The sequence below is a fragment of the Xenopus tropicalis genome, chromosome 8, assembly GCF_000004195.4.
Source record: "Xenopus tropicalis strain Nigerian chromosome 8, UCB_Xtro_10.0, whole genome shotgun sequence".
Lineage (NCBI taxonomy): Eukaryota > Metazoa > Chordata > Amphibia > Anura > Pipidae > Xenopus > Xenopus tropicalis.
In genome coordinates, this window is record NC_030684.2 from 119,659,999 (window position 1) to 119,673,264 (window position 13,266).

The 13,266-nt window shown below is 42.2% G+C and overlaps 1 protein-coding gene across 2 annotated transcripts in view; it reads right to left on the minus strand.

The window, feature by feature from the left end:
• Positions 1-2,172: 2,172 nt before the first annotated feature.
• fut8 (fucosyltransferase 8 (alpha (1,6) fucosyltransferase)) overlaps positions 2,173-13,266 on the minus strand; it is a 139,728-nt gene continuing 128,634 nt past the window's right edge. Inside the window, exons 8-9 of one of the 2 annotated variants that reach the window (XM_031890310.1) lie at positions 12,287-12,437; positions 2,173-3,179 (exon numbers count right to left, since the gene is read on the minus strand). In XM_031890310.1, the coding sequence (XP_031746170.1) occupies positions 2,862-3,179; positions 12,287-12,437 (469 nt within the window). In that variant the 3' untranslated portion in view covers positions 2,173-2,861. The remainder of the gene's footprint in view (positions 3,180-12,286; positions 12,438-13,266) is intronic. The other variant, NM_001001232.2, reaches the window with a different exon arrangement.

A 13,266-nucleotide genomic window follows, 5' to 3' on the forward strand; every position in this document is an offset into this window, starting at 1 on the left:
ACATATAAGAAAATATCACGTTACCATGGCTACAATGCAGAACACAGAAAAATAGGTTTTTCAGCAAACCCCAAATAAACCCTATACAAAAGCTTGAACTACTGTGGATTGGATTAAGTCCAAACCCAATAGGTATACAGTGGTGTGAAAAACTATTTGCCCCCTTCCTGATTTCTTATTCTTTTGCATGTTTGTCACACAAAATGTTTCTGATCATCAAACACATTTAACTATTAGTCAAAGATAACACAAGTAAACACAAAATGCAGTTTTTAAATGAGGGTTTTTATTATTTAGGGAGAAAAAAATCCAAACCTACATGGCCCTGTGTGAAAAAGTAATTGCCCCCTGAACCTAATAACTGGTTGGGCCACCCTTAGCAGCAATAACTGCAATCAAGCGTTTGCGATAACTTGCAACGAGTCTTTTACAGCGCTCTGGAGGAATTTTGGCCCATTCATCTTTGCAGAATTGTTGTAATTCAGCTTTATTTGAGGGTTTTCTAGCATGAACCGCCTTTTTAAGGTCATGCCACAACATCTCAATAGGATTCAGGTCAGGACTTTGACGAGGCCACTCCAAAGTCTTCATTTTGTTTTTCTTCAGCCATTCAGAGGTGGATTTGCTGGTGTGTTTTGGGTCATTGTCCTGCTGCAGCACCCAAGATCGCTTCAGCTTGAGTTGATGAACAGGATTTTTTGGTAGACAGTAGAATTCATGGTTCCATCTATCACAGCAAGCCTTCCAGGTCCTGAAGCAGCAAAACAACCCCAGACCATCACACTACCACCACCATATTTTACTGTTGGTATGATGTTCTTTTTCTGAAATGCTGTGTTACTTTTACGCCAGATGTAACGGGACACGCACCTTCCAAAAAGTTCAACTTTTGTCTCGTCGGTCCACAAGGTATATTCCCAAACGTCTTGGCAATCATTGAGATGTTTTTTAGCAAAATTGAGACGAGCCTTAATGTTCTTTTTGCTTAAAAGTGGTTTGCGCCTTGGAAATCTGCCATGCAGGCCGTTTTTGCCCAGTCTCTTTCTTATGGTGGAGTCGTGAACACTGACCTTAATTGAGGCAAGTGAGGCCTGCAGTTCTTTAGATGTTGTCCTGGGGTCTTTTGTGGCCTCTCGGATGAGTTGTCTCTGCGCTCTTGGGGTAATTTTGGTCGGCCGGCCACTCCTGGGAAGGTTCACCACTGTTCCATGTTTTTTCCATTTGTGGATAATGGCTCTCACTGTGGTTCGCTGGAGTCCCAAAGCTTTAGAAATGGCTTTATAACCTTTACCAGACTGATAGATCTCAATTACTTTTGTTCTCATTTGTTCCTGAATTTCTTTGGATCTTGGCATGATGTCTAGCTTTTGAGGTGCTTTTGGGCTACTTCTCTGTGTCAGGTAGCTCCTATTTAAGTGATTTCTTGATTGAAACAGGTGTGGCAGTAATCAGGCCTGGGGGTGACTACAGAAATTGAACTCAGGTGTGATAAACCACAGTTATTTTTTTACAAGGGGGGCAAACACTTTTTCACACAGGGCCATGTAGATTTGGAGTTTTTTTTCTCCCTTAATAACGTAAACCTTCATTTAAAAACTGCATTTTGTGTTCAATTATGTTATCTTTGACTAATAGTTAACGGTTTTTGATGAGCAGGAACATTTAAGTGTGACAAACATGCAAAAGAATAAGAAATCAGGAAGGGGGCAAATAGTTTTTCACACCACTGTATATGACAAAGTCTATTACTGGAAAGTCTTGACACTCGCTAATGGGATTGGTGTTTGGGTGGGTTATTTGTATATTTTGTGTGTATTTATATGGCATCTCGCTATTGGTCTGAATGTTTGATGAAGGGGTGTGCCCCTGGAACGTTACATTACGGTGGAATAAACATACAGGTTCCCTGCTTGGAATCTTTCCGCTGCTATTGCTTTTCTTTACTGCAGATATTGGGGAAGGGAGCAGATTGGCCCCCAAATTCATGCACTGAGCTTATGGCACTGCAAGGCTGACACTTTCCTTCCATGCTCCCTATCTCATATACATGGGATTGTCCTGCTCTTCTAAAACTATCACAGTGGCTAATGTATATAATGCACCAGTAATGGAGCCACCTCTGAGATGATGTCCACTTATCCCCCTCCCCATAAAATACATACACGGAACCAGAACTTTTTGGTATTATTTAATTGTTTGTTATCAAAGACAATGCCAAGAAACACCTTTATAAGAATCAGTTTATGGAGGTTTAAAAAAACAAAAACAAAGGAGAACCCTCGTAGCAAAGTATGAATGACTTCTCCTTCCCGGTGGATTGTTCCTTCTGGCCAATAATGATGTGAATCTCATCACGTGACTTGGCTCCCAAACCAGGGTTCCTTAAGCAAAATATTCTAACTTCATTTGGAATCTTTGACTGGAGTGTTTCCGGCGCTGGGAATGCTAATTAAGGACAAATAACAACTGCACAGTACTTAAACGCTGTACCTGGCATTTATCACAGGTAACCCATGGGTCACAGGCACCATTTAAAATCTTGCACGTATAAAACATAGTTCTGCCCCCCTAACTGCACAGTATGGCAGTATGGAGTCGCCGTCGGTAAATGGCAGAAGGAGAGCATCGAGCTTCATTAACCAGTAAGAGCGGCTGGATGGACGTCTCTTCCATCTCGTACTCAATAGGACAAGTGCCCAAGGTAGTTTATGGAGTTTTCAGCAGTTACTCAGTGTCACTTTCTGACATGTTTAAGGTAAAACAGCTTCCTTTTTTTTTTTAAAATATAAATTAAAACGGCAACTTATTCTCCCTTCTGGTTTCGTTTATAGTTGGCACATGTTTCAGTCAATGGGTGACATCTATTTTTCGGCTTCTTGGTATGTTGGATATTTCACTGTCTCTATTTTTTCCTTTACTTTGTACGACGGGTACAGACCGGTCCTGCCAAGCTTGCGGTTAATGCCCTTTGAGTAGCCGTCCCAGTGGTTTCCGGCCACCCCGATAATGTCCCCGGGTTCCAAGGGGATTTCCTCTGCGTTCCGTGGCTGGTGGGGATATATTGCCAACTGGTTGTGAGCGTTCTGTCCACCAAAGTAATAAATATCATCTAGGGAGTGGAAATGGGCTGAAGCATCGGGGTGGAGCGTCTGCATGATTTCATAGGCCACTCTGCACACCTGGAGAAGGACAAAATGAAATGGGATCAATAAAAGCTATAGATCAACCAATCAAAGCTGCACAGCTAACCAAAGCGAGGCATACAGAATGCTTTAGCCCTAGTTTAGATGGATATTTTACAATTCAGCCACACAGACACCTTTAACCCAGTGGACCAAAAGCTGATTGAACAGATTTGTGTGGCCACAAGTTATTACACTCACTGGCCATCCTGGTCTTCTGATTTCTCCCACTCGGCTATGGTACAATTGCAATCAGGAGTGACCTTCAAGAGCTCCCACAAAGGCCCAATATGACAGGCACATACATGTACTGACTCTTCCATATTACTCTTTGTGTTTGCACAATCTGTTTGATGATGCATAACATTTTGTAATTGGTTTTCCAGCTTTAATTAACTTTATTATGTGGCCCCTCCCCTGAAATCTGTGGCTGGGAGCTAGATGCAGCATTAGAACCCAGTGGGTAGAGGCATCTCATCTTGTCTTCAGCCACATTAGCTATAGTGTCGGTCGTAACATATAAGCAGCCCCTATTCCTTGAGTGAAGATGGGAGGGGAAGATCATCTGCCACTTCATTAGCTCTGAAGATATAGTACGGTTTAAATAGAGCAAAATAATTGCCATAATGTTCTTTAGTCTGGTATTTTCCTACTGGTATATGAACTACATTCAAGCAATGTAAGTTGCGTTCATTCCATACACATGTAGGATTGGCCAATGAGGACTTTTCATTGGTGAATTTAGGTTCATTTCGCACCTACCCCACTGGCAACATCATATGCATTTAAAATGATCCCTGGGCACCATTATTTCTGGCAATGGAGGGAGGGCGGCATCTACTAGAAGGGAGCGCAGTTAAGGGGGTAAGTGGAATATGGTGCAGCCCAATTCTAGACCCGCAAACACAGCAAATGTCATTATGGGGCTTTCCTTCCGTATAAGGAGCACACTGGGTGACCCGGTGATGCAAATAAGGGGTTAAAATACTTATCAAATCCAAATGACTTCTCTCAGCTGCCAAAAAAAAGACATTATTTCTGGGTGTAATTACTTGTAACAATACAGACCTGACAGTGTATCAGGGAACAATTACTTGTACTTGCTGCACTGCGCAGCACATTCTCCTGTACAATCATTTATTTCTTGCTCTGCTACATCAGCATAAACTATAGAACAATCGTGTCTTCTTCATACCAGTTCTGTCACTGCCTCGTGCGTCCCAACCTCTGGCACCCAGGGAATGAGGCCACTGGGAACTCCCTGCATGGAGCCTACACCTCTACCCTCTAGAACCCTAAAACCCAGCAAACAAACGACTCTCCCCCTGACCCAGACGTTAGCCTCACACAGTACGACGCACATCCCCGACTCTTATTACTTACTAAGCAGAAGCTCCCAGGTTATTACTAAGTGGTGCCATTGTTGGTATCTGGGGTTGGGCTGAGTGGGTTGGTAAGGATATATATGGATAAATAATATTGGTGCATACAAACAGTATTTTGACATGGGCTGGTTTATGGCCACTACTCGGAAGCCCTAAGTCAGCAATACAAGTGCCTCATTTTTGATGATCAGGTGCTCAAGTGTCGGAGCGCCATGGGGGTGCAAATTTCCACTGCTTGTGGCAATAAACCACTAGGACACTGGCACAATACCTGTGCTGCGGCACTCAGTCAGGAAGACTTAATGGACCACTGTAATTATAACTGGCTATAAACCGGAGGTAGGTACAGGGCCCCCTACTGCTTTGCACCCCCTGACACTTATTGTTAACACTAAATGATTGGTGCTCCTGTATGCATGCACATATTCATGCCAATCAAGTTTGCCCATACTCTCCATGCTTATTGAATAGGGGCACTAGGAAATATTTTTCCTTTTTGGACAGGAGTACAGTCTAATTCAGTGGTTCCAATTCCTCTAGTGGAGCCTGCAGGGCTCTGCCTGAAAGCCATTTAGAATGAGATACATGGAGAATGCCTATTTTATCTCCTGGGTCCATATCTGCCATTTCAACCCTAAACGTTAGTGGCGGATTGGAAGGAGGTACTTGTGTGGCCACCTTTACTTGCTCTCCTAGCTATCCTTGAATTATAATTAATTGCACAGTTGATCCAGCATTGTAACATAGTAACATAGTAAGTTAGGTTGAAAAAAGACATACGTCCATCACGTTCAACGATAATGCCTATATATAACCTGCCTAACTGCTAGTTGATCCAGAGGAAGGCAAGTACTGTTAACTTTGCATTACAGGATAAGGGGGGTGCAGACCAAATGCCTGTCTCATTTATTGATGTAGTTTACAGATAGCCCATTTGTATTGCAGCCAAATAGTTTCTTATCATGGATCCTTAGGCCTGAATTGGTGAGCAGACCACAAAGTCCTAGGCCCAGGGCAGCATTTTCCCTGGGGATTTTTCGAATCTCCCCACCGGCCCAGTCACTAGTGGAAGTGTTTGTGCAAAGAAAAGAAGCAGCAGGTGGGCGAGAAGGGGGTGCAAGCTGTAACTGCAGCCTAGGGGTGCAACATCTTTAAACCTGGCCCTGTGAAGCCTCATGTAATGGGATACAACTAACCCACTGGCATTTATTATGAAAGGTTGATCCAAACAATAAACTGACATTTAGCACATTGTGCAAACATTTACTTGTGCCTCCCTCCTCATCCCATTATTGCACAGAAAGCCTTTAGTATTCAGGTACAATTCGGTGACTGGGCTTTCAACCTAAAGGCACGGCGCCTACTTATCTGTCCGTCACATAACACGACACAAAGAAACATAACCGACTCTAATGACGCATTTATTTACCCGTTGTAAAATGATAATACTAAATCTCTGCTTTACATAATCCAGGTATATGTGGCTATGGCTTTGGATTAACACATTTTGCATCTCTTGTTGCCAAGGCCTACAACGTGCGCCAACGTTCTGCAATGGGCAGTATTTAAATGGGTAATGAAGCAAGCAGGGCCTGATGGCTGGCAGAGGGCATCAGACATGAAAGTGGAATATTTTAGGACATTTGCCATAGCTTCCTGCTTGGTTACGGACTTGCGCTACTGTTCTCTGCAGGGCACGAGATACAATAGGATATGGAACATCTGCTGGTTTCACTCTCTGCTGCAATCAAGTCTAAACATAATGCAGTGAGTTCCAGCTACAGGCAAGCAGGAGTCTAAATGGACCAACGTGGCAGTAAGAGGCTGCATTAAGAGCACAGCCAGCTACAGGGTAGCTCCGTGATTATGGGCAGAGAGAAAGGAAAGAAAGTAAGCTCCATGCAAAAATATACTGCTGTGACTAACTGCTGAAAATTCAACTATAACAGAGGCAATAAAATGACTTGTTTTGCGGTCAGGTCACTACCATCAGCATTTCTAACGGAGAAATAGAGAATTTCCCCCCTTTAATGAATCTATGTAGGTGGCTTGGCAGCGAAGGCTGAGGATGAGCAGACGAAGGGGTCCAGAGGTTGGTTGGGAGAAAGCAGATTTGGTGAAGGAGCAGATCTTATGAGCTATTTCTATTTTACACTTCAATGAGAAAGAACAAATCTCATTACTGGGCAATCCAGCCCTCCTTTGTGCCATTATAAATAGCAGCTGTGCACAATACTGTCTCCAGCTTGGCCTATCAGGCGATGGCTAAGCCTCACTGGAAATGCATTGATATTATGGTCTGGTGTAGCTGAAACCAATAAAGGTTTAGAGAGCTACAGAAGGGAATTAGTAGGCATATGGGGTAGTGATGATGGCACTGCGTTTTAATAAGGCTTATCCTTAGACATGGGCTTCTACTGAGTCAAGTAGGCTCTGGTGCCATCAGTGGAAACAGTTAAACATATTTCTAGCTGTCTACAAGTAGCAGCTCCAATTCTACTTATGTGATATTAACACGGAGTCGGTGGACTGGAAGTTTCTGGTGGGTGTTGGAATGGATGCAGCATATGGCTGGTAGGTGTCCGTGAGGATCTATTCTGAAACTGAGGGGAAAGAACTAGTGAGACTGAGGAAAAGAAGTATTAAAATAAGAGATGTTTATAGAATGTGAAGCAGGGAGTGTCCCCTTTGTCCTGTATTTGTTTCTGTCTGAAGTCCTAATAGCAAATCTAGGCTCCTACACATGCAAAAAGGCCCATTTAAAATTGGTCCATTGGTCCCTGCTAAAAACCAGCGGCCCCATGCTTGGAGACTGTTACTAGGCATCTCTCTGACTCAATATTACACATCCGGCCTTGCACATGGCTCCTTCCATGGATAACGATTCTGTTTTTTTTTTTATTTGAAGCAAATGGACATTAACGCTGTAAAAATGTAACACCCAATTCTGCTCTGCGTCACAAAAAATAACCCTCTGCAAATACTGTACCTTCTTCATTTGTACTCAAAGCAGAAAGAAGTCTTGGAAAAAAGTCCAGGACTGCTGTGATCAGAGAACCCTGTACTGGAGTGGGAAGCTCCAATATGGGGGAAACCAGTCTTTAACTGGGAATGTGATCAGCAACTGCCCTGACTGTTCTTTAAAACATAGTGGGGGGGGGGGGGGGGAGCGAGCTTCAGCCTTTAGGGTATTCCATGTAAATCTAAGCAGCAATTGTGGGTGTTTTTTCCAGAATTCCTTCTGTTTGACTTAGACAGTAGTCTACAACTGGACATATACTATGAGATGCAATTGTTTGCCCCCTTGGTCAAGGATCAGGTCACAGTGGAGTGCTATGTAGAGCAGTTAGGAAAGGATTGCATCCACAGGCTGATGCAGTGTGGCCAATAGAAGTCATCGGATATGCACTGTCCAATAAGCGGCTGACTCGATCTGGAGTAGGCAGATAATAACTGACAGCTAAAGTCACTAAGTGACTCCTTGATATGCCCCTGTAGGATGCATTTATGGGTCCCGCTTCCTTTAGAAGCCCGTCCCTGTCCCCTAGGGGCAGAAAGGGAGCCTGGACAGCATGGGTGATAGAACTGATATGGCTTAAATAAGCCTTTAAAGCAGAGTTATTTATACTGTTATACTTAAATCATTGACTTCAGGACAAAAACACTAGTATGGGGTGATAAAATGACCTTTCTAATTCCTGTCCAAATAAGTTGCAGTTGCCTGTGCCGCACCTGGGAAATGCCAGGGAGACCACAATCTCTCTGCAGCCTTGGAACAAAAGAATGACAGCAGCTAATTGACAGAATTTCCAGCTCAAATCAATTAACCTCTCGCAAAGCCTCTCAATTATCTCTGATAAAGGAAAATGTATTTATCCGCGGCTCTCCTTCCATGGCTTGTCAGGCGAGCACTGCTTCTACTGTATCAGCTGATTTGATTAAGAAATAACAAACTTTGCTCTAATATAAATTGCCAGGGTAATTAAGAAAAGATGAAAAAGAAGCCTGACACAGAACTCCGAGCATAGCCATTTAGGGGAATATGCAGCACAAATGATCTCAATGGGAGCGGGCAGCACTTGGGGCCGCTATGAAGGATAACTCTTGCCTCTAGGGGTTATGGCATATAATAAATGGCACTCAGGGGCCCCTGGGACGTGTGTTTTACTCCCAACAACCTGCTGCTGCTCCGGGTCAGCTTCTGGCTTTCCCATAATACTCAGTGGGAAGTGCTTAGCTGTTATACAGAGCATTTTGTTCCCTGCCTTTTGGAGTGTCGATCAAAATGCCTAGGGGGTCACGGCCCTAACAGGGTTTTTAGCAGTTGAACTGGATAGTATTGATTTTCAGAACGTGTTAACATTTGGATTCAGCCCAAAACATAAAACGACAGGTCAATGATCCCCTGCTAAGTCACAAAAGTTGGATATTTTGAAGCTAATTCTTTCACAGAGAACTGGTAATTCCAAGCATATAACTAGATTAGATCAATAAAGGCAAAAGAAAATATTAACACTTTTTTTTAACCCGCTGTGTACAATAAAGCAGGCCATAGAAGCTGCAATAGAGGGGATTTGTAGCGGGACCTTATAGCTTGATTTAAAAGGGTGGTTAGCCTTTACGTTAACGTTTAGTATGTTATAGAATGTCCTGTTCCTAGCAACTTTTCAACTGGTCTTCATTATTTATTTATTTTTATAGTTTTTCAATTATTTGCATCAGCGTTGCGACTAATCCCTCCTCTACCGTCTCCTCCCCAGCCCTGACCGTGCCGCTATATTTAAGGTAAGAGGGGGGGACTAAGATACAGCAGACCCTGCAGTCCAGGCTCCCCTTCCCCCGCGACCGTGGGGTCTGTATATATAGTTAGGCCACTGATTGATCTTCTTTCCAGCTTTCAAATGGGGGTCACTGACCCTGGCAGCCAAAAACTATTGCTCTGCGAGGCTACAGTTTTATTGTTATTATCTTCCAATTTAGACCCTCTCCCATTCATATTCTAGTCTCTCATTTAAACCACTGCCTGGTTACAAGGGTAAATAAGACCTTGGCAACCAGATAGCTGCTGAAATTTTAAACTGGAGAGCTGCTGAACAAAACTCTAAATAACTGAAAAATGACAAAAAAAAAATACAAAATGAAGTCCATCTGCAAACGGTCTCAGAATGTCAATGTCTGCGTCATACTAAATGTTCACTTAAAGGTCAACTACCCCTTTGAATAAGCAGCATTATGTTAGCAGCTGTGCACATTATTTTGAGGATATTTAGCAGCTGAATATATAGTAGGGCTGCTCAGTCTAAAGCCAACGTTAGGGTCAGTTGTAGGGTGAATGCCCATTTGCATTTAGATACTCCTGGAAGCTTAGCATGAAGATCAAATTAAATGGGAATTATTATTATTAACATTCATTTATAAAGCGCCAACATATTCTTCAGCGCTGTACAATTGGTGTGAACACTTGAGTGCTGGTTTATCTATTGTTAATGCCAATTAGTTCCCCTTATTTCCAACCTTATTATGAGCACACACTAGAGATCTGACTTCCAAGAGGGGCTTGAACCAAAAAAGTCAGATAACCAAAGATGTATTTTATGCACCATGTTAGCCATTGATAAAGCAATGAAAATGTAGAGTTAGTTTTACCTCTTATTGGCTAACGTAATAGATTATACCATGCAGACTTTTGGAGTATCTTAAATCTCAGATTCTGCGGGATTGCTATCATAATAGCACTTGTTTTACATGTTCCTATACATAATGCAATGCCAATGGCAGTCGGCACTGGTGGCACAGTATATAAACCATTGCCATTGTCAAAGGAAAGCCTCGGTCTGTATTGTGTTACGTGGCACTGTTTGGGACAATGCTTGCTGCAAGAATGACTTCCCTTGTAACATCTAATACCTTATTGCCAACAATTGCTTGTCCTTCTCCGGAATTCCAGATAAAAAGAACTGACCTAATAAAGAGGCTTTCAATGAACAATCAGAAAGTATCGAACAATAATTCTGAGCTTTGTCGCCTCACAAAAGGACATAGGAGAATGTAGTGCAACACAAAGGGCTCTGGCTATAGGCATTCTGCTGAACGCAACAAATGAACTCATTTCTGTTGTTCTTCCCTGGAAAATCCCACTTATATCTCTGATTGAATTCGAGCTCCCAGGAGAGGTCCCACATGTACGGCAGCACTTCCAATTACACAACTATGGAGAAAATGCGGCAGGAAAGGTTTATTTCATCTGTTCATTAATGACTTAGAGGAGGGCACCGAAAGCAGCGGATCTGTGTTTGCCAATGACACACAATCATGCAGTAAAACCAAACCCATTCGGGATGTGTCATGGCTTTCTGGACGGCAGAGATTTAACGCCCAAAAGGCAAGGTTCCGCACTTGGGATTTAAAAATATTCAGCTTATTTATACCCTTAATGAGACTAAAGGGGGCAGACACTTGCAGGGGACATAAACTTTACTTATAACTCAGTGTAACACTGCTCAAAGCTCTCTCTTTTGTAATTTATATTCATTTTGTTTTAGATTAAATTAGCAGTTTCAAATAAAATTGACATTTTATCTGGGAAGGTGTATGTCTTTATAATTCTGCTTGTTTGATGACCGTGCCAAATGAGGGGATGTAGACAATTTTGCCACCAACATTCTCAGCCAAATCAGGAGTATTAGGGTTTAGCCGGTATCTAAACCTGAACTAAGGTGGTAGAGCTAATGGCATCAGGGGTGGAGCAGTTATGCTGGGAGTGGGCATGATGATATCAGGAGCGGGCACAATAATGCTAGATGGGGTTATGATGCCGGGCAGGGTTAATGCATTGTATAGACTGGATTTCTATTTGTTTTTTTTTCAGTGTTTAAAACCAAAGTTCCAGACAGCCCTTTGAAAAACTAGGATATCCAGGTCAAAACTGAACAGGTGGCAACCCTTGAATATCCAATCATCTGGATTATAATGATAGCATATCGAGGCCTGTCGATAGAAAGAGCTAGCCAAAGTGGTCCATACTTGATGAGATTTTTCTAACCTACCTGAAAGATATCTGGCCAGACTTTTTGGCCAGAGATTTGCCAGCCCTGCCACAGGGAAGGGACCCCAGCCAAACTATGCTGCAAAGCATTACAAGGGCCAGCAAGGGAGTAAAGCATTAAAAAATAATATAAATAATATAAAGAATATAAAGTCACGGGAGGAGAATAAGCAGGCGTTATTAAAACTGTGACTAAGATAATAAAAGTATGGAGGAAGACAGGCTGCCCATATTGGGATTGTTTACATTGTTGAATGAGTGAGTGCTTGTAAGGGAAATAAATCTGGCCTCCATACAGTAAACTCTTCAATTCCATATTCTAGCAGATCATTCCAGGGACATAAGGTCATTCACTTTAGAAGAAAGTGATTTCATCTTAAAGTACCAAAAAAGTTCTCCTGAAGTTTCACTGGAAGATATAGTAGACAGATTCAAGAAAGATTTGCGGGGAGAAAATACAAGGCTACTCCATGTTCATCCTGCATCTGATCCAATTGACACCCTGGAGTTCAGAAGGGATTTGTATCCACTTTTGAAGGAGATTGGAGTAGGCTTTTTACACATTCTTCTGGATCTAGAAGTGTTATTTAGGATTTACCCTCAAATAATATATTACTGGAACTTCCATTCAGTTTCAGAAGAGATAAAGCCAAGAAGGTGAGTTGGTAGCCTACCTGGGAGGAGAAGGTGCACACGAGAAAGTCTGCTTGCGACAGGAAGTGGATATCGAGAATAACGCCCCGGAGAGAATTTTCTGTGTAGCGATTATGCAGACCAGCTGACCAGGAAATGGAGTTATCACTTATAAACTCATACTGGGGATATCTAGGAATAAAAAGGCATATTTTTTTTGGTCTCTGGCAATAACATGATTACTTATTCATTTCAAAGTCCTATCAGATTGAACGCAGTCATAAATAATGTAATTCTCTGTTTCTAACATATGTCAGATTGCATTCATTTCCACTTGGCACCAATCTGAGTGTGTTAAGCGGAGTGTTTTATAGTCATTCCTGATGAAAGCCTCTCTTGAAAGAGATTACATCTCCCCATTGCTCTGACAGTGAAATCACCCCCGTAATCTGACTTTTTGTCGGTCACACCATTTATCCATTAACGGGTCATTGAGAACCCTTTGAAAAGTTTTTGGGTTTTTCCTGATCTGAAGGCACCTGTGAGCATGGTGTGGGGGACTATAGCACAACAAAGCCCATATTATAGGGCATTATAAGACAACAGGAAGCCTATATTATAGTGCATTATAACACAATAGGAGGCATATATATTCTTTGAAAAAAAGCTTGTTAGCAGCCAAAGTCTAAGACTGCAAGCAGAGACAGTAACATTGGAACTAGGCAACAACCAAACAAAGAAGGAAACAGTCAAACAGTAGTGTTTGGTCCTTCATAGAGGGATTACTCCAGCTGTATAGCCCTTAGGGGTAAAAGAAGAGCATTTGTGGTACTCATTTTTTTTTTTTTAAAGATCTTCTGTGCTTGGCGCCCTGGATTATTTATGCAGTTGGCTGCCTGCATTGGACCATTCATAAACCTCATCTTTTATTTGAAGGTGTGAATTGTAATCACTGGTAAATTCTGCCAAATTAATTGTAATGTTAGTTATTATGGACCAGTCTAACTTAAGCTGCAAGGAG